The sequence below is a fragment of the Ornithorhynchus anatinus genome, chromosome 3 (genome assembly GCF_004115215.2).
Source record: "Ornithorhynchus anatinus isolate Pmale09 chromosome 3, mOrnAna1.pri.v4, whole genome shotgun sequence".
NCBI lineage: Eukaryota > Metazoa > Chordata > Mammalia > Monotremata > Ornithorhynchidae > Ornithorhynchus > Ornithorhynchus anatinus.
This window is the reverse complement of record NC_041730.1, coordinates 65,893,181-65,915,118: the sequence shown is the minus strand read 5'-3', so window position 1 is coordinate 65,915,118 and position 21,938 is coordinate 65,893,181. Positions and strand designations below refer to the sequence as shown.

Here is a 21,938-nt window from a genome sequence, read left to right as displayed (position 1 = left end):
ATCAAAGGAATCATAGGAAGGTGTGCTTTTTTTTCATTCATACAATTTTAATGAATAAGTGATATTTATTCACTTAATCCTCTGGCGTTATGAAACGTGGAACTGTTCCTTTGAAAACGTCTGTGATGGTTTCCTTTGTTCCTCAGTTAAACTTTGGAGACCAGAAACATTAAATAGCTGTGGTCCAAATTATTGGTTGTTTACATGGGGAATGCAGGTGAGATAGATTTTAGGTTTCTACTGCCTGGGTAGCCCAGAACAAACCGTCTTTCAAATAACTCTCCCTAATTAGACCGCTCATCAAAGGATTCAGCTAAAGCTCAGTCAACATGAATGCTTCTGGGCATTTTTTTCTTTTAATGCGGCACTCATCCAGTCTGCTTCGATTGCAAATTCCCCAAACACCACAAAACTGGACACGTTTAAAGCTCTTTAAAGCATTTCTTCATCAAAGTAAGAGGGGGTTGTGATAAGGGAGGGGAAACCGTGCCCTCAGAAGATGGGAAAATTCAGTCCAAGGCACTTACAAGTGCTTAATAAATATTGAATGTCTATGAAGATGATGATGATGAAGTACAAAATTATCCAGTAGGCCACAGAGGATCTCTTGGGGTTTACGATTGCTTCGGGGTCATTTTCCTAGTGCAGAAAGCAGAAGAATCAATTAGAATTAATGGGACAATTAACTGGAGAGAGATCTGGCTAACAGAATCCTGTTGCCCAGGTAGCGGCACGCTGACAAACACCGAAATGACAGACGAGTACAGACGAAATCAAGAAAGCCACCACATCCTTTGGAGGATTGTCAGAGCATGGTGACAGCAATGTATTAACCTTCAGACCACACTGTAGGACTACAGAACTGTAGTGTTGTCCAGGCTACTCCATAGCTGAGAGATCCAGACCCCGCAAAGGGACCACATCTGACCCCTCGAGCAGTTCCACCAGCATCACTGACGAGCGCCATCCTCAATACTAAATGGCAAGACAAGATCACGGACGATGAGGTTCCGGAACGAAGCCAGTCTCTCGGCATCACGGCTATGTTCACCGTGACACGGCTACACCGTGGGACACGTTAGGAAAATGAACAACAGCAGGATAAGCAAACGCCTGCTATATGGGGAACTGAAATTTGGAAACCAAAAGCAAGTATGAAGGAGGAAATATCTTATTTAAACTCCAGGGAGTGCTGCATTCCAATTGAAAATTGGGTGCTAATTGCAGAGGATAGACCAGAGAGGAATATTGCTGTCAAGGAAGGAGTGGCACTTTAGGAGCAAAAGCTTCATAACGAACGAGACGAGGAGGCGAAAAACGCTAGGCACCGCAAACACCCTATTTTCGAGAGAATAAAAAGTGTTATTCACAGGAGACATTTGTGTCACCCGGAGAAAGTGAATGAGAACTTGAGAAGTGCAAATTAAAATGAGGCTACATGGAGATTTGAGAATTCAGATCACTCTGTTGAGAGTCCCGAAGGGAAAACAGCTATGATATAAACTAATACATGGCCGTGTCGCTCCGAGCCGCGTCGGATCACGTCCAGGTTACGGTGTTGCAGCTGGGGACCTTATGTTTCGTGAACCCTTCTCTGGCTCTACCCTTCTCTGATACCCTCGGGAGAATTGCTCCGACTTACCAAAACAACGACCTCTTCACCAGGTCCAGAGTTCCATGTGAGTGGAGGGGGCCTGCTCCAACCATGATGGGGAAGGAAATGAAATGACTCCCAGAGCGGTCCCGGATGCCGCTCTAAATATCAGTCAAGTTCCCAAGAAGAGAACTCCTCCTCTCAACAAGGGACTCCCTTTTTGTGTGCGTAAAGTGGCCAAGATGACAGATCACCCACTGGCCTATTAACAATAATAATAATGACAATGATAGCCTGTGTTAAGCACTGACTATGTGCCAAGCACTAAGCTCTGGGGAAATCAGGTTGTCCCACATGGGGTTTACAGTCTTAATCCCCATTTTACAGATGAGGTAACTGAGGCACAGAGAAGTGAAGTGGCTTGCCCAAGGTCAAACAGCAGACAAGTGGCGGAGCCGGGATTAGAACCCACGTCCTCTGACTCCCAGGCCCGTGCTCTTGCCATTAGGCCATGCTGCTTCTCTGCTATTCAATCACCGCCCGTCTCATAAGTGATTCCACTGTTAGTCGTGTCTTCTAGGGATGCAAAAAGCTACTATGCAACTTGGAAGTCAAGAATAAAATTAAAAGTAGTTTTGATAATGTGGAATGTGTGGTGTAGTGGATAGAGCAAGGGCCTAGGGGTCAGAAGGACTTGAGTTCTAATCCCAGCTCTGCCTCACGTCTGCTGTGTGACCTTCTCTGTGCCTCAGTTACCTCACCTGTAAGAAAGGGGATTAAGAGTGTGAGCCCAATGCGGGACAGGGACTGGATCCAACGTGATTAAATTTTATCACGAGAAGCAGCGTGGCGCAGTGGAAAGAGCCCGGGCTTGGGAGTCAGAGGTCATGGGTTCGAATCCTGGCTCTGCCACTTGTCAGCTGTGTGACTGTGGGCAAGTCACTTAACTTCTCTGGGCCTCAGTTACCTCATCTGTAAAAAGAGGATTAACTGTGAGCCTCACGTGGGACAATCTGATTACCCTGTATCTACCTCAGCGCTTAGAACAGTGCTCTGCACATAGTAAGCGCTTAACAAATACCAACATTATTATCTACCCCAGTGCTTAGAACAGTGCTTGTCATGTAGTAAGTGCCTAACAAGTACCATTATTATTATTATTACTGCAAGATCAGGATGAAATCCAATAAGTAATCAAGCACTGCACAACCCAAATTCAGAATGAGAAATGACTAGCTAGGCTAGCTAGGTAGCAATAGAGCAGAGAAAGAGCTGAGAATCCCAGTGGACTCCAAGCTAAATTCTAGTCAGCAAGCAGCTTGGCTCAGTGGAAAGAGCCCGGGCTTGGGAGTCAGAGGTCTTGGGTTCTAATCCCGGCTCGGCTGCTTGTCAGCTGTGTGATTTTGGGCGAGTCACAACTTCTCTGTGCCTCAGTTCCCTCATCTTTAAAAAGGGATTAAGACTGTGAGCCCCACGTGGGACAACCTGATCACCTTCTATCCCCCCTAGCGCTTAGAACAGTGCTTGGCACATAGCAAGCGCTTAACAAATGCCGTCATTATTATCATTAAAAAGAGCCAACATGGTCCCAGAATATATTCACAGGAATTTCTTCCTCATGCTTACATGGGCCAAGGCTCCTAGAAGAATAGTCTAGCCCACAACCTTTGCAGTCCCAGCCCCAAATCAAGGAGGTGGGAAACTTAAGTATCATCTGCCTGTTGACACCCACTATCCTGGTGTCACCCTTCCCCTCTTCTCCTCCCTTCCTCACCATCTCAGTTGTGGTTTAACCTCAGGAAATGCTCAGCATTGGGAAAAAGAAGAAGGCCTCTCGATCTTCTCTGGGTGAAAATTTCCATTTGCCTGGGGAAATCCACAATGTCCAACCTTTGGGGATGGGCACCCCTCAATCCCTTGCCATCTCCCCCACTTCCCTATTCATTAAGACCACCTGATGCTAGAGACCTTTAATTTGACAGTCACCAAAACATTATTTTTAATAATCAGAAGAAGGATGAGAGGAGACTAGGAGGGAAAGCAGAAAAAAGCCTACATCAGGAGAGGGTCGGAGAACTGAGATTGAGGGAAGTCATGGGGGCAAACTGACAAAAAAAAACACAACGCAGTTAATGTGAAACCAGCTATATCTGCTGAAACCTTTCCAAAAATGTCTTGCTTCTGAAATGGATCCTAATTCATAAAATACACATTATGATATATCCACTTGACACAACCACAATTTCAAGGAACCTAACCCGGTGGTATTGTAGAGAAGCGGCTTGATCTAGGGCAAAGAACCCAGGCTTGAGGACGTGGGTTCTCATCCTGACTCTCTCGCTTACCTGCTGAGTGGCTTTGGGCAAGTCCCTTAACTTCTCTGTGCCTCAGTTTACTCATCTGTGCTTTCTACTTAGACTTTGCGCCCCATGTGAGACAGGGACTAACCTGATCACCTTGGATCTAGCCCAGGGCTTAGTACAGTGCTTGGCACATAGTAAGCACTTAACAAATACTATCATTATTATAATCGTGAGTCTGCCTGCTCATTTCTGTACCGTACAGTGCTCTTATTTACCCCTCACTTTCCTGCTCTTTAATCTCTGTAACCACTAGAGGGCAATATGAGCGTGCTTTTTAGAAAAGTAGATTCAAAAACTCCAAAATTGCAATCCAAAGTGCAGCTTGGGGAGGGCAAAGACGACATTATGTACTATCTCACCATCCATTCGTTCATTCCATGGTATTTATTGAGCGCTTACTATGTGCAGAGCACTGTACTAAGCAGCGTGGCTCAGTGGAAAGAGCACGGGCTTTGGAGTCAGAGGACATGGGTTCTACTCCCGGCTCCGCCACTTGTCAGCCGTGGGACTGTGGGCAAGTCACTTCACTTCTCTGTGCCTCAGCTGTTACCTCTTCTGGAAAATGGGGATTAAGACTGTGAGCCCCACGTGGGACAACCTGATTCCCCCGTGTCTACCCCAGCACTTAGAACAGTGCTCTGCACATAGTAAGCGCTTAACAAATATCAACATTATTAAGCACTCGGAATGTACAATTCGGCAACAGATAGAGACAATCCCTGCCCAATGACGGGCTCACACTATAGAAGGGAGAGATAGCGTACTATATTAACTACCAGCATACTGCACACCGCCAACAGATAAACCTGCCTTTTGTGGTTTCACCTTTCCCTCTCTAGACTGTAAGCTGTATTGGACTTTTCCAACTGCTTAGTACAGTACTCTGCACACGGTGTTTAATAAATAAGGTCGAATGAATAAGCTTGTTGTGGGCAGGGAATGTATCTGTTTACTATTATACGCACTCTCCCTGGTGCTCTGCACACTGTAAGGACTCAATTAATACTATCGACTGGCTGACGGACAAAATTGGACAGATTCCCCTTCTGGACTGTAAGCCCGGGGTGGACAGGGATCGTCTCTCTTTATTGTTGAATTGTACTGTCCAAGAGCTTAGTAAAGTGCTCTGCACACAGTAAGCGCTCAATAAATACGATTCAATGAACAAATGAATGATTAGCCCACAGGAGAGAAGAAAAAGACAGGAAGATTAGACTGCCAGATGGCATAAGGGGGTGCTGCTTCTGGGAGGGAAGAATGGGCACTTTAGATGGAGATGGAAATAGAGAAAGGGGAAGTTAGTTCACTCTACTGTTCACTCCTTTGAAGGCAGGGAGCATGGTAGACTTGTAGAAAATCTCTCAACACCTGCACACTGAAGACTCTCAATTACTGTAAATAATCATGGTGGGGATCCACTCATGGTAATATGCTTTAATCGACATAATCTTTAGTTTCTGATGCTTCCAGTGTTTCCAGTAGAAGAACCTTCTCGGTATTTTCAACAACGATGTGCTCTTAATGCTACCAATTGAACAAAAACGCTACTGACGTTTCAAGAGCTTGATAAAGCCCAAAATCAGGTGGATGTTTATTAACCAGCGTAGCAAGGCAATACATTTGGCTTTTAAAGATTTGTTGCTAAACTGAAGTATTTCATTAAGTCTGGAAGTCGGCAGTTGAGCCAGAAAGTCTCAGGTCTAAAAAGCTACATTCAACCACAAGGGGGTAGGAGGCTTTCCTTGGAGCAAGGCAAGGAAAATTGGAAACGCAGGAAAAGAAATCTGAAAGTGAAGGAGATGGAGCCAAAATACTTCTTCTGCTCCAAATAGAAAGTGGGCATGCTAGTTAATTAAAAGCCTATTAAGATTATCAGTTTCCCACAGAGAAAATATTAAAATGGTAAGCAGTACTTACAATCCAACCAGGCAGTTTCATATCACAGGATTAATACCTTTTATGATACACGAAGCCAGATTAGAAAGGCTAGATCCAATCTGAATCATGGCCAAATTTGTTTTAAGAATTACTCTTTCTAAAGATCAGAGTCTTTTTAAAATAAAACACGCAAAAAAGGATGAGGACCAGATCTCTTCAAAATGACAATTCGGACAAATCAAAAACCACAAGAAGTCACATTTTTTGAGACTGTGTTGCTCAAGCTGGTGGTACAGTTCATAGTCCTTCCCTTATTTCTTTGAACTACCATAAATATGCAGAATCTGTTCTCATGCCTGTTTCTAAAACACTTTTTGAATCTTGCAAACTTATTTTCCAGTCAGTTTGAACTCATCCTTGTTGAGACTACTGTTCTGAAAGTCTTCGCCAAAAATTACAGAGCTAAGAACTGTAGTCATTTACTATTCAACAGGTTTGAATTTCTCACTATTTTTCCACAGTATTTACTTGAAATGGAAAAGACAACATTATTTCCAGAGATTAGTCCAATTTACTGCCTCCCAACTAAACTACTAGTGATTAAACCAGCGGTATCTATTAAGCAAATGGTGTATACCTATGCCAACGAATCTTTTTAATCAGAACATTTGATGTTTACAAAGCAGTCCCTTCGACAACTGCTGAGCCTATTAGAAGGAAAGGAAATTGCATTATTTAGGTTTCCGAGATGCTGCCCTGATCTCGCATTCAAAATATTCACCGGTAATTGCACCAGTTACCCAGCAAAAGAAAATGAACGCTCAATAACGAGTCAAGCAAGGGATAGTAAAGAAAATTTGTGTTTACTGATCACTGCGGTATGTTTTACTTCTAGGTAATCAGGAAATAGGGTTCATGAAAAAATTCCACCCAAATTTAATGCTTTGCTAGGTAAGTGCTAAAATTTTTACAGACCACAAGGTTTCCTGAGGAATCAGCAAGGCTGAGTCAAAGTTCAAGTCCAGTCTCTGCCAATCTCTCCCAAGGGGGACTCACATTCTGCCACTCCCTTGGACTCCCAGAGAGGAATCGGCCTGCTCCTAGCCCCCACGTGACGCTTAATGCTTTTGAGCCATCTCATCTGCACCATCCCTCACCTTCTCTACCTCTGAAGCAGAACAGGATACGTGGGCTAACAGGGCCGACGATACAAGTGTAGAATCAATCGATCATATTTATTGAGCGCTCACTATATGCAGAGTGCTGTACCAAGTGGTTGGGAGAGTACAATATAACAGTGCTTTGGATCTTCGTAAGCACTTAATAAACATCACGTTTATTATTCAAAACTTCCTCCTTATTAAGCAAAACCAGATTCAAAGTTTAAATTCCTCAACTATTTGTAAATGCAAAGGTACCCCAGCAAGTGTTGCTTTTATTTTAAAATAAAAAAAGTAGCAAAAACGCTGATAAAAACATTATGGTCAAAGGTGATGAGGAAAATGACGGGGACATGTTAGGAGATAACGTAACGGACAAGTCCTGCACCTCGCACTTCTGACAGTCGCCTACAGTGCCGCAAAATGTTCAGTATCACATGGAACCGCTTGTCGAGCTTCAGATTAGTGAACTCCTTTATATCGGCCTCCACTATAAAGAACTGACCTGAAAATAGACAGGTTTACATTAGTGTTACCAAACAATAAACTGTTCCGACAATCGGCATTAATACTTTGATATTAGCATAACAGTGTTTTCTGACAGGATGGAACCTTCATATTTGCAAGAGAAGTCATTTTTGTATCACTGAAGTTATCCATTTACTGATATGATCTAATGCTATATAGTGCCAGTTATTCAATGAGATGCCTTCGATGTATCCTGAACAAGAGACTGCTAAAAATTTCAAATTACACCACCAGGTCCTAGTGACGTGCCTAGTAAGGAGGCTCTGACCCGGCGTTTTCTCCAGTTCCGAGGATCGACCGCCCTCGCCGCTTTGTCTCCGAAATCTCGGGGGGCGTTACTCCCTCCCCTCATCATGCTCTCTCTCTCAACTCTGCACTGTGGCCCGTCGGCTCAAGAAACCGTGCCATTCCTCCCTTTGACTTCTGCACGTTCTCAGGACCAGGGACTGTAAGCTACAGTCCCTCAAAACCAGGAATTGGAAGCCGCGGTCCTCGAGGGTCAGGACTTCGCCATGACTTACGCATCCCACTCTCTGCTCAACACATTCCAGTTCCATTTCCCGCTTCGTGGGTGAGGCCTGCGAAATCCCTATTCCATCATGGGCAAATTTCCCACCCCCTGCTCCTCCTTGCCACCACTGAATGACCACTGGCTCATTCTAGGCGACTCCGCCTTCCCCGCCAGTCTCTCCCACGGGGGACTCACATTCTGCCATTCCGTCGGGCTCAGAGAGGAATCAGTCTGTTCCTACCCCTCCTCATAATGCTTTTGCGCCATCTCATCTGCACCATCCCTCGCCTTCTCTACCTCTGAAGCAGGACAGGCTACGTGGGCTGACAAAGCCGCCAATACGAGTGTAGAATCAATCATATTTTTTGGGCGCTCATGGTGTACAGGGCGCTGTACTGAGCGCTTGGAGAGTACAATATAACAGACTCTGTAAACGTGTTCCTTGCCCACAACGAGAATAGCAAACCCATGGTTTTTTGTCAGCCAGGTAGGCAGGCTGACATCAATTTTTGAGGCAGATTTTGGGAACGGACAGGAGGAGTGGCAGATAGCCTAAAACTTAAAAGTCAATCACCAACTAATTCTGATTTGCGTTTCTAAAATTTAAAATCAACACAACTTCAATTTCTGGGGTTAGAGCTGGTTTGGGGAACTATATTAGTGATTTGTTTTATTGATTACGGGACTTTCAACAGCAGAACATTAGATAATTTGTGATTATTAGATAATAATGGCCATTCACCTTTAGACATATCCCCACCTTCAAAGCCTTACTGAAGGCACATCTCCAAGAGCCCTTTCTTAAACCCTAATCACCTCTTCTCCCACTCCCTTCTGCATCAACCTTGTCCTTGGATTTGCTCCCTTCATTTACCCCTCCCTCAGACCTATGGCACTTAGGAAGTCCCATGGCCTAGGAAGCAGCATGGCCTAGTTGTCAGGCCTGGAAGTCAGAAGGACCTGGGATTTAATCCCGACTCTGCTAATTATCTGCTGTGTGACCTTGGACTTAACTTCTCTGTGCCTCAGTTTCCTCATCTGTAAAATGGGGATTAAGACCGTGAGCCCCATGTGGAACAAGGGACTGTGTCCAACCTGGTTAGCTTGACACAACCTCAGCACTTAGAAGAGTCTTGACACTGAGTAAGCGCTTAACCAATACCATCATCATCATCATATTATTCTTATTATGCACATATCTGTAATTTATTTATATTAATCTTTGTCTCCCCCTTGTAGACTCTAGAGTGTATGCTCAGGGAGGACAGGGAACGAGTTTACCCACTCTCTTATATTGTATTCTCTCAAGTGCTTACTATAGTACTCTGCACATAGTAAGCACTCAATAAATACGATTAATTGGTTATAACCAGAGGCCCTGCTCCTTGGAAAAGCCTGACGCACAAAGACAGGAAACGCTGAGGTACTAGGTTTAACTGAGCGCTTCTTCACGAAGCATTCCATTTACCCAAGAGTAATGTGTGACCTGAAAGAGTAATTGTGACCAACATTTGTCTTCTGAAGATGAGGCTTCAGTTCTTACTCCATTAATGCATGAGGATTCACCATGGAGAAGTACAAAGTACTCGCAGTAATATTCCACAACATTAATCAGATCATATTTACGTAGCATGGAGCGGATCGAAACACATGCCATGATGATGTTTGATGATTTGTAATTATTAATTAATAATGGCCATTCACCTTTAGACATATCCAACTCCCAAAACTCCCCAACTCCCCCAAAACACTTCTCCATCAAGATGGTCAACTGGCTAGAGACCACCTAGCCAGCTGGAGTCCCTGTGAGGCTATACTTCGCAGCATTAATTAAATGAATTCAATCTTTTAATTTAATCAATAAAAGAGATTCAATCCCCTTCTTGAAGCTCTTTCCACAATCTCTACCGGCTACTGATATACTCTGAAGAATAAACTAAGGAATTCACTGGTTCTAAATAGTTTAACCTTCCTTAAGCCTTAAAAAACATGATCGATTAACTCAGAAATGGTGTGCTGGAAGAGAGATTTAATATATAGATATCGCTACAGAGGGACAGATTTTGATATTGGCAAATATAGAATAGATCTCTATTGATCTATATTTAGAGTTACATTTCTGGACTGACTCATAATGGCAATTGAGACTAGGCAGTATTTTCTAGTGTAAAGGATCAAGATGTGGAAAAATTTCTTCTAATGGCTATTATCAGGGGAATGGTTTCCCTTCCCTGTTTTAGTTTAATGTTTTAATTTGCCATATTTCCAAGTAAGTCACATTACGTACCTTTAGTATCCTTGGTTTCTTCTTCAAGGAATCTGTGGTAGAGATTTCTGACTGCAGAACTCATAGATTTTTTTGGTTGTTGGAGAATCTTATATTTACTAGTCACTGCCTTGTTGATTTCTTGAACAACATCATTAATCTGACAGTATGTCAAACGAGATTTCATATACCTTAAAAGAAGCCCCAGATTGAAAAAAGGTCATAAAGATAGTGGTATTTATAATATACTTCAATTTCTATGACAAATAACTGTATCCCGTTGGATTTGGTAGTTAACAGAATAAGGCTGGGACCATTTTCTCATTTAAATACAGATAGTTTGCCCTCAAAGGAATAATTACAGATCAGCAACCAATGAAGCATAAGCTTCAACCTATGTTCAAATACACAGAAATGGCAGCATATCAACATACGCTTACCCAAGTGATAAAGGTGTTCTACTTGGTGAGGTCTCTGCCATTCTTAATCGAAAATGGTATCCTATCATTTTGAGAGGATAAGCAATGCCATAACAGGTCAGTCCTGGTTCCCCCACACATTGTCCCCAGAGCAGAGGAGGGAGAACGGGTGAAAAGTAGAAAAGAGGTGGAGTGGTCAGAAAAGCAGTCAATCCCACGAGCTCCCGACGTAAAATAAACTCTATTCCCACCCTAAAATGAATATCCACCTTAAATATCCCAGAGAAGAGTACAGCAAAATGAAAGTCACTCCTAACAGAACGAAAGAATATTTTTGAAATGAAATTGCCACGACAGATGTACTGATGGAAAATTACATATAAAATCCCTAAAATGAGGGCACTGTCGTTTGTTTCTAGTGAATTCTATCAAGCAGTTAATGTACTGCTCCGCACACAGTTGGCAGTTAATAAACACCCCTGGTGATGATCTTTTCCTTATCTGAATTTAAGCAAATAAAATCCTGTAATGGGTATGGTCTTACCCGTTAAATTTCAAAGGTATTATATTTCAAAAATATACTGATGAAATGGCCCTACTATTTTAAACAAAACAGCAACTGTGTTACTTTGCAAGAAATTCAAGTCATGTGACCCGCTATTCACAGTAATCAATACGAGCAAGTCTTATGACTAAAACTAGCTGAAATCACGCGAGCCTGATATTAAAGAAGTATAAGCATACTTACGCAGGAACAGTGTTGAATTCAGCCGCAGTTATTAATAAGGCTTCTTTAATCATTTTTTGCTGTTTTAACAATTTCTTTGTATGTCCAGGTTCTGCCACTGGGTCTTGTTCTTCAGTTTTCACATTGGGTCCCGCACTGCTGCAGGATAAGTTAAGAGCGTTTCTAGATCAACAGGTGACATCCCGATACCAGAAGTATCCAGCTTGGAAATGAGCTATTCAAGATTGTTACATTGAATCATTTGCTAATTTTATTCGATCCACCACCGTGCTGCTTCCCTCATGCGCATCTGAGCAGCAGGGCGTAGTGGATAGAGCACAGGCCTGGGAGTCAGAAGGTCATGAGTTCTAATCCTGGCTCTGCCACTTGGTTGCTGTGTGATCTTGGGACAGTCACTTCACTTCTCTGTGCCTTAGTTACCTCATCTGTAAAATGGGGATTGAGACTGAGCGCCCTATGTGGGACAGGAACTGTGTCCAACTTGATTTGTTTGTATCCACCCCAGTACCTGGCACATAGTAAGCACTTAGCAAATACCATCATCATCATTATTATGCTCATGCACTTACCCAGCTTTCCCTACACAGCCCCTTCCAACTCCCAAACATTTAGTACAGTGGTTTGCACACAGTAAGCGCTCAATAAAAACAAATGAATGAACTTCCTGCAGCACTGCTTCCTAGAGGAAGACTGCCAAAATATACGCTTAAATGTGCTAATTTCCTCTCCAACTCCATTCCCCAGAAACATTCATCCACGCTGACAGAGCTGGAAAGACTTATTCATCGAGGTGTCTTCGGGGAGGAGTGAACTGGAGAAGCAAGGGAAGGAGCCGTAGCTGCTCTGACACTTCCCTTCGCTCACTGGTGCTGCTGCTGCTCTGGCTGCTCAAGCTAAAGATGTTTGGATGGGTAAGTTTATCGTTCTTTTCGAGGGAGGATGGGAGAGAGGCGGGGCAGGGTGTCCCAGATGTGTGCACAAAGTACCTGAGTTTGAGTGTGTGCAAAGATTTGGATGGTAAACGAGTGAGGGGAAAGGAAGGGAAAAACTGCTTCTGAGTGATGGCATCCATCTCCCTGAATTTCTGCTACATTGTAAGCTCCTGAGGGCAAGGATGGTGGCTACCCACACTAAAGAATTGTACTCTCCCAAGCGCTTAGTACAGTGCTCTGCACCCAGTTAGCTCTGGTTCCATCTCTACTCCTTGGAGTCGTTTTGAGGGCTCTCTCCCCTTCCGTCTCTCCTTCCCTGATCCTCGGGGCTTTGCTAACCATGTGGTTGTTCCTGATGACTCCCCTGCTTCCTCTCACTATTGAAACCTCCTGCTCCATCCAACCATACCCACTTGCCAGCCTGAAAGTAGAGCAGTCTATCCGGTGAATGGTCCAAGCAAAAATTCATGTTTTTTCTTAATATAACTAGACGCAGGAAGATTACAATAAAACTTCAATATTTTACGTATTTACACAGAGATCCGTCTTTCCTGAATTTTTTTCTTTCCCCTATTTGTACCTGTAGTAGGTTCATACACTGTAGCCATTTGGACCACAAGTTTTCCGCAATTAAGTACCAAGATTTTTTTAAAGTTCTATACAGCACCTAGTACATGCAGGGCCCTAAGGTTCGAGCCCTTGTGCCCGGAAATAAACACCTGAGAAATCAAAAAAATTGACTAAGCAGGTGGCCCTTAAAGTTGGAAATCTCCTACTGCAAATCAGCAGCTCTTGATTCCAGGCATTTTAAAGTGAACTCGAGGTTGCCCTTCTAAATAAAAAAAAAAAAACAGACTGCTTCCCAGAAGCCTTACTTACTTGTCTCCCGAGGGTCTTAAAAGTCTTTGCTGATAGACACAATTCAGTCATACAGATAATGAAACCCAAAAGAATGATCACAGTCTGTTAAACTTTCTTACGCAGGTTTGCGTAGCTGATCTTTCTAAGTCTCTGATTATGACGGTCTCCCCCTCCACACTGCCAAGACATTAACTACCAGTAAAACTGAAGGATGTAACTACACCTCCATGCAGCATGCAGTTTTGCTTCTATTTTAACCGTGTAAAAGCCACTGATCGGAAATTTCACCATCAACACAAATACACTTACCAACTTTGATTTACTTGGGGAAGATGGGGAGGAACGTTTTCCTTGAGGTGCTCTACTTCTTTATAGTCTCCTTCAATAGATTCTTGGAGCTCCTAAAAATAAAAAGTATCGTCCTCTTTACGGTCGATTTAAAATAGAACAGCTTGAAAGATTCTAAAAGTGTGTCCAGACACAGCTGAAGAAGTGTCACGGAATAGCTAGGTAACAAAACAGCTAGTAGGAAATGATAAATCTCTAAGAAGCTGGTAGACTTGAATAGTTTACAGAATTAATGTGGCAGGTTAAGAAGAATGACTTAATATTCTGAAGTTTGGGGACTGCAAATTATTTTTCCTCTGAAATTTCCAGGGCACAAACAATATAATCAGATCTCAACATTCAGTATTGAATATTGTCAAATATTCAAATCATTCCAAACTAAATTTAATACTTGAGGTGTCACATATTTTCTTAATCTAAGCAAAATCTTGTTTGCCTGGGAGTCAGAAGGACCTGGCTTCTAATGCCAGCTCCGCCACCTGTCTGCTGTGTGACCCTGGGCAAGTCACTTAGCTTTTCTGTGCCTCAGTTACCTCAGCTACAAAATGGGGGTTAAAACTGTGACCCCCACACAGACTGTCCAAGCTGATTAGCTTGTGTCTGCCCCAGCACTCAGTACACTGCCTGGCACACAGTAAATGCTTAACAAATACCATTAAAAAAAAGTCCACCTAAACTTTAACTCTGCCCAGTCTTACTTCCGGCCCGCTCCATAACCTCAGACACTTTGTTCCTCAGTTTCCTCCTTTGTGAAATAGGGGTAATAATGTCTTCTCGCTTTCTCATCAGCATATCATGAGGATAAACTGAGAAAATTGATTGGTTCATTCATTTAATCGTATTTATTGAGTGCTCACTGTGTGCAGAGCACTATACTAAGCACTTGGGAGAGTACAATACGACAGTAAGCACATTCCCTGCCCACAAGTGAGCTTAGTCTAGAGGGGTGGGAAAGCCCTTGACGTGAAAGTGCTTTGGAAAAATTAAGCTCTCTATAAATACAAAGTATTAGTATTAAAAAAAAGTATCCTCCTCCCTGCCCATTCGACAATGTCAGAGGGATGATTCCCCCAGTGATAGTATAAGGGGCCTGAAATCTATTTTCCATTACTATTTTGGTATTTGTCTGATAAGAGCTTGTCAAGTACTGTTAGAGAAGTTGGAGTAAACACAAGGATGGACTGCTCTAATCCAAATCCCGCTCTAAAATCAGACCACAACCCTATCATCAACTATTATATGGCCAGTAGACAGCAGTTTACCTATAGTCACTCAATCAAACAATGGCATTTAACGAGCGCTCACTGTGCGCAGAACACTGAACTACGCGATCGGGAAAGTACAAGAGTTGATAGACCTGCTCCCTGTCCACGAGGAGCTGACAGTCTTCAGGGACAGACAGACATTAAAATAGATTAGGGATGAGGGCAATAGTAAAACATAAGAATATTTCCATCAGTCTTACAGGGCTGGGGTGAGACTCAAAGGACAAACTGATTCTCGTGATGGTGGAGGTGCCTGGATATGGGTCACCTAAATATGAACCATTAATGCACTGTGGTTGCTGTTATTTGCAAGTGCCTCGATTCCTACCTTCCTGAAACTTGCCCATTTTGAATCTCTCCTATCCAAGCAAATCGCTTATCTAATCTTGTTTTAAATGTCAATCTCGAATATTCTTTTACTTGTTTAGTAGTAGTAATAATAGTATTTGCTAAGTGCTTGCCGTGCGCAGACCGCTGTACTAAGCGCTGGGAGAAAATACGCAGGTGGGAATTAGGCACGGTCCCTGTCCGTCAGGGGGGCTCACTTTCTTGCTATTTTCTTGAAAATGAAAAAGCTAAATCCTGCTCCATTTGCAATATAGATCATTTTTCTTGGCTTGCTAGGTAAAGGAAAATTTAGGCTTGCATTATTTTTAAAAGACAAACATTTTTGTTTACCTTAAGGGAATTCCTCAGATGTTCTTGACGTTGAACTTCCAGCTCCAGTTTGTTTAAAAATTCATTTAGAAGAGACATTTCGTATCCTATTTTACTCAGCACTGCCTTCAAGGATGGCTCCTGCCCTATTAAAACAGAGATAAAGGCTGAATAAATCGTGAGATCAACTCTACAGCGAGCTTCCTTTCTCAGGACCACACCTGGAGAGTTCCCAGTCCTCTACCAGTCTCAGCTGCGGGAGGAAGAGTCAAGCCGAGGCCTGTCCGGGCTTGGGAGTCGGAGGTCATAGGTTCGAATCCCTGCTCTGCCACCTGTCAGCTGTGTGACTGTGGGCAAGTTACTTAACTTCTCTGTGCCTCAGTGACCTCATCTGTAAAATGGGGATTAACTGTAATAATATTGGTATTTGTTAAGCGCTTACTATGTGCCGAGCACTGTTCTAAGCGCTGGGGTAGACATAGGGGAATCAGGTTGTCCCACGTGGGGCTCACAGTCTTCATCCCCATTTTACAGATGAGGGAACTGAGGCCCAGAGAAGTGAAGTGACTTGCCCACAGTCACACAGCCGACAAGTGGCAGAGCTGGGATTCGAACTCATGAGCCATGACTCCAAAGCCCGTGCTCTTTCCACTGAGCCACGCTGCTTCTCTTCTCTGTGAGCCTCACGTGGGACAACCTTATTACCCTGTATCTCCCCCAGCGCTTAGAACAGTGCTCTGTACATAGTAAGCGCTTAACAAATACGTTATTATTCCCAGCTCGGGCAGTGGCTAGCGAGCGGAAGGCCATCAGCTACAAGTCAAAACTCCCCATGTGCCGGGAAGCGGCGGCGTGGGACAGAGTCGAGGAAGGAGACTCAAGTTTACTGCGTGGAAGAAGGCAACGGTAAACCACTTCCGCATTTTTACCAAGAAAACTGGATCCACTAGCAGAATGGTCGCAGATGGAAGTGGGGCGTTTCGGGAGAGATGCGCCCGTGGCATCGCTATGGGTCGGAGATGTCGCACAGCATAAGACAAGACAGAGAGGTTGCCACACTCAGGGAGGTTGCCCCTGTCATACAGGCAACTGTACATCCGACGATGCCAACTAAAATGTAAAGACAATATCCAGCGGGGCCCAACTTTATTTTTTGGCGGATGTGCGTGCGGCTGCTCACACGCCGTTGACCTGTTGGCCTATCCGGGAATCCAGTCGATTATCTTAACAACATAATCTAGAATCCGTCCCTTCATCTCCATCCAAAACTGAGCCCACGCTGGTCTAAGCACTTATCCTAACCCATCTCAACTACCGCATCGGTCTCCTTGCCGGCCTCCCTGACTTGGATCTCTCCCCTTTCAAATTGTTGCTCTCCTCGGTTGTCCGGATATTTCTAAAACACGGTTTGCACACGGCTCTCCACCCCTCAAAAACCTTCAGTGATTGCCCAATTCCAGTAGACTGTAAGCTTCTTGCGGGGAGAGAATGTGCGCACCAACTCTACTATATTGTACTCTCCTAAGCGCTTAGTACACTGCTCTGCACACATTAAGAATAAATATGATTGATTGCTCCCTCTCTCTCTCTCCCCATTATCTATCCTCACTCCTCTCCCACTCTCACCCATCCCATAAGCTTTGCTCCTCTAATGCCAAGCTATTCACGGTGCCTCGCTCTCCTCTTTCACGCTGTTGACCTTTGGCTCACACCTTCGACATCATCATCAAAGGTACCTATTGAGCACTTACTGTGTGTGGAACACTGCACTAAGTGCTTGGGAGAGTACAATACAGGCAGAATAGAAATTAAATCCTGGACTCTTGAGCTCCAAGTAAATATCGTAGTGGTTATACGATTCGATTTTTACCAGCCGGATGCGGTGAAGAGCCCAGCCCAACCTTCTTCACCTGCACTGCAATATCGGACAAGTAGTCATAGCATTCACACACGGTTTTGGCTCTTCCCTCTTGCCTGAAACTCTCTCCCCTTTCACATCTGGCAGACCACCCCTCTCTCCATCATCAAAGCTCTATGAAAAAAGTCGCATCTCTTCCAAAAGCTTTTCCTGACTCATCTCTCATTTCCCTAACCTTATTGCGTAACCTACTAATAACGATGTGGGCATTTTTTAAGCGCTAACTATGTGCAGAACACTGTTCTGAGCGCTGGGGTAGATCCAGGGTCGTCAGGTTGTCCCACGTGAGGCTCACAGTTAATCCCCCTTTTACAGATGAGGTCACTGAGGCACAGAGAAGTGAAGTGACTTGCCCACAGTCACACGGCTGACAGGTTGCAGAGCCGGGATTCGAACTCACGACCTCTGACTCCCCGGGCCTGGTTCGTTTGGGAGGGAGCCCCAATACCCCGGATTGAAGCATCCAAAAGGAAACTACAGGAAGACGTGGCTTACCGATGTTTCTTAACTGTAGAGTTTTTTTTATATTCGAAATCTTTCCGTTGATGTGGGAGCATAAGTCTTCTAGGTCTGAAGAACCCATACCCTAACGGGAGAAAGAATCCACACGAAATGCAAAGTGAGTCCCCTTCCTCTTGGCTTTACTAGGTTGTAAGACACAGCGCGAGGGCAGCGGGCGACATCTGACCAGCTGGGCTAGGTGAGGAGGCCTGCCAAAGTCACGCGCTTCTCTCGGCTTTCCCAAACAGATCACCGAAATGAGTCCCAAGAGGCAGTGTGGTCTAGTGGATAGAGCGCCAGCCTGGGAGCAAGAAGGACCTACCTCATTAGGGGCAGGGAACGAACCCGCTAAATTCTGTTGTGGTACCCTTCCCAGTGCTTAAAGCAGTGCTCTGCACATAGTAAGCACTCAGTAAAGACCACTGGTTGATCGGAAGCAGCGTGGCTCAGTGGAGAGAGCCCGGGCTTGGGAGTCAGAGGTCGTGGGTTCTAATCCCGGCTCTGCCGCTTGTCAGCCGTGTGACCTTGGGCAAGTCACTTCACTTCTCGGTGCCTCAGTGGCCTCATCTGTAAAATGGGGATGAAGACCGTGAGCCCCACGTGGGACAACCTGATTCCCCTGTCTCTACCCCAGCGCTTAGAACAGTGCTCGGCACATAGTAAGCGCTTAACAAATACCAACATCATAACATGATTCACTTCTCTGGGCCTCAGTTACCTCATCTGTGAAATGGGGATGAAGACTGTGAGCCCCATGAGGGACAACCTGATCACCTTGTACCCCCGCCCAGAGCTTAGAACAGTGCTTTGCACATAGTAAGCGCTTAATACCAACATTATTATTATTATCAATGATGATCAGTGATCAACCAGACTGAGCTCCCCTTTCCCTCTGCTTCCCCTCAGCACTGTGCTCACCTGTATACATTATTGATTACCCTATTTTGTTAAAGAGGTGTACATCTCTATCTGTCTCTATAGATAGACCGTCTCTGTTGCCAATTTGTACATTCCGAGCACTTAGTACAGTGCTCTGCACATAGTAAGCGCTCAATAAATGCCACTGAATGAATACATCCCCTTGATTCTATTTATCTTGATGATGTTGTCTTGTTTTGTTGGGTTCTGTCTGTCTCCTCCATTTAGACCGTGAGCCCGTCACTGGGCGGGGATGATAATAATAATGTTGGTATTTGTTAAGCGCTTACTATGTGCAGAGCACTGTTCTAAGCGCTGGGGTAGATACAGGGTCATCAGGTTGTCCCACGTGAGGCTCACAGTCTTCACCCCCATTTTGCAGATGAGGTCACTGAGGTCCGGAGAAGTTAAGTGACTTGCCCAACGTCACCCAGCTGACAAGCGGCAGAGCAGGGATTCGAACCCAGGACCTCTGACTCCCAAGCCTGGCCTCTTTCCACTGAGCCACGCTGCTTCTCGTGGGATGGTCTCTCTCTGTTGCCCAATTGTCCATTCCCAGCGCTTAGTCCAGTGCTCTGCACACAGTAAGTGCTCCATCAATACTACTGAATGAATGAATGATGAACGAATGACTGCCCCTCCCCTCTCTCTGTTGCCCAACTGTCCCTTCCCAGCGCTTAGTCCAGTGCTCTGCACACAGTAAGCGCTCCATTCATACTATTGAGTGAATGAATGATGAATGAATGATGGAGGAATGAATGAATGATGAGAGAATGACTGCCCTTCCCCTTTCTCTGTTGCCCAGTTATCCATTTCCAGCGCTTAGTCCAGTGCTCTGCACACAGTAGGCGCTCCATCCGTACTATTGAATGAATGAATGAGGAATGAATGAGTGAGGGAGGAATGAATGAAGGATGAAAGAATGACTGCCCCTCCCCTCTCTCTGTTGCCCAGTTGTCCCTTCCCAGCGCTTAGTCCAGTGCTCTGCACACAGTAGGCGCTCCATCCATACTACTGAATGAATGAAGAATGAATGATGAATGAATGTAGGAGGAATGAATGAAGGAGGAAAGAATGACTGCTCCTCCCCTCTCTCTGTTGCCCAACTGTCCCTTTTAAGCGCTTAGTCCAGTGCTCTGCACACAGTAGGCGCTCCATCCATACTATTGCATGAATGAATGAGGAATGAATGATGAATGAATGAAGGAGGAATGAATGAAGGAGGAAAGAATGACTGCTCCTCCCCTCTCTCTGCTGCCCAACTGTCCCTTTTAAGCGCCTAGTCCAGTGCTCTGCACACAGTAAGCGCTCCATCCATACTATCGCATGAATGAATGAATGATGAATGAATGAAGGAGGAATGAATGAAGGAGGAAAGAATGACTGCTCCTCCCCTCTCTCTGCTGCCCAACTGTCCCTTTTAAGCGCTTAGTCCAGTGCTCTGCACACAGTAGGCGCTCCATCCATACTATTGCGTGAATGAATGAATGAGGAATGAATGAAGGAGGAATGAATGAAGGAGGAAAGAATGACTGCTCCTCCCCTCTCTCTGCTGCCCAACTGTCCCTTTTAAGCGCCTAGTCCAGTGCTCTGCCCACAGTAAGCGCTCCATCCATACTATTGCATGAATGAATGAATGAGGAATGAATGATGAATGAATGAAGGAGGAATGAATGAAGGAGGAAAGAATGACTGCTCCTCCCCTCTCTCTGTTGCCCAACTGTCCCTTTTAAGCGCTTAGTCCAGTGCTCTGCCCACAGTAGGCGCTCCATCCATACTATTGCATGAATGAATGAGGAATGAATGATGAATGAATGAGGAAAGAATGACTGCTCCTCCCCTCTCTCTGCTGCCCAACTGTCCCTTTTAAGCGCCTAGTCCAGTGCTCTGCCCACAGTAGGCGCTCCATCCATACTATCGCGTGAATGAATGAATGAGGAATGAATGCTGACTGAATGACTGCCCCTCCCCCCGCCCCCCCCGGCCGCCGAAGCCCGGGGAGGGAGTGAATCGCTGCCGAGCCGTCCCCTCCCCCGCGGCGAGTCCAGCGCGCTCTGCCCACGGTAGGCGCTCAATAAATAGGCCCGGCGGAAGGACTGAACGCTCAGGGGAGGAGGGACTCACGGAGCCGAGCGACGGACGGCGGCGGCGGCGGGAGCGAGGAGCGGCCGTTGGAATTCCCGCCCCAACCCCGGCCTGTGCGCATGCGTGGGCTCTCGCGAGATCTCCCGCCCCGTCTCCCTGGTGACGGACGCTCCGCCGAGGGCGGCTGCGCCATCTTGAGGTCGGGCTTGCCCTCAATCATTCATTCGTTCGTTCTAGCGTTCTGGCCTTCGTTCGTTCGTTTAGTCGTTCGCTCGTTCTTTCATTCAGTCATTCGTTCATTCATTCACGCATTCATTCGTTCGTTCGTTCATTCATTCACTCATTCGTTCGTTCGTTCGTTCGTTCGTTCGTTCGTTCGTTCGTTCGTCCATTCGTTCATTCGTAAATTAATTCGTTCGTTCGTTCATTCGTTTGTTCATTCGTTCATCCATTCTTTCGTTCATTTGTAAATTAATTCGTTCGTTCATTCATTCGTAAAACCATTCATTCATTCGTAAATTAATTCGTTCATTCATTCGTAAAATCATTCATTCGTTCGTTCATTCATTCATTCGTTCATTCATGCGTTCATCCATTCATTCATTCATGCATGCGTTCATTCATTCATTCATGCGTTTATGCCTTCATTAATTCCTGCGTCCCTGCCTTCATTCATTCATTCACGCGTTCGTTCGTTCATTCATGCGTTCGTTCATTCATTCATTCACGCGTTCGTTCATTCATTCATTCATGCGTTCGTTCATTCATTCATTCATGCGTTCCTGCCTTCATTCATTCATTCATTCATTCATGCGTTCATGCCTTCATTCATTCATTCATTCATGTTCATTTATTCGTTCATTCATTTTTCTCAAAATTTTTTCCCAATTACGTGATTTTTTGGATAGCCTTTGTTCATTTAGAAAAATACTAGAAAAAAGTCATTATGCCCTTCACCAGAGAGCTAAAATAAGATCCGAGTAATA

General features: G+C 44.7%; 1 protein-coding gene across 3 annotated transcripts; it reads right to left on the bottom strand.

The window, feature by feature from the left end:
* Nucleotides 1-417: 417 nt before the first annotated feature.
* On the bottom strand, nucleotides 418-21,052 carry SKA1 (spindle and kinetochore associated complex subunit 1). Of its 3 annotated transcripts, XM_029061682.2 has the most exons (8): nucleotides 20,992-21,052; nucleotides 17,944-18,034; nucleotides 15,552-15,676; nucleotides 13,570-13,661; nucleotides 11,468-11,605; nucleotides 10,322-10,491; nucleotides 7,384-7,500; nucleotides 418-639 (listed from the first exon to the last, which is right to left on the bottom strand). In XM_029061682.2, exons 2-8 carry the CDS (start codon nucleotides 18,029-18,031, stop codon nucleotides 632-634), a joined length of 738 nt encoding a protein of 245 aa, XP_028917515.1. In that variant the 5' UTR covers nucleotides 18,032-18,034; nucleotides 20,992-21,052; the 3' UTR covers nucleotides 418-631. The 3 variants fall into 3 exon arrangements, with proteins under 3 accessions (XP_028917515.1, XP_028917516.1, XP_001509072.2); XM_029061683.2 differs by lacking the exon at nucleotides 7,384-7,500; XM_001509022.5 differs by lacking the exon at nucleotides 418-639 and having other exon boundaries at nucleotides 5,506-7,500.
* Between the last annotated feature and the right edge of the window lie 886 nt (nucleotides 21,053-21,938).

What these genes read in the sequence shown, in the direction of transcription:
- SKA1 (XM_001509022.5), bottom strand. Translation starts at nt 18,031, where the DNA reads ATGGGTTCTTCAGACCTAGAAGACTTATGCTCCCACATCAACGGAAAG. An exon ending in ATCTGAGGAATTCCCTTAAG is followed by an intron (nt 13,662 to 15,551) that starts GTAAACAAAAAT and finishes TTTTATTTTTAG; the next exon opens with GAGCTCCAAGAATCTATTGA. An exon ending in AGAAACCAAGGATACTAAAG is followed by an intron (nt 7,501 to 10,321) that starts GTACGTAATGTG and finishes GTCTATTTTCAG; the next exon opens with GTCAGTTCTTTATAGTGGAG.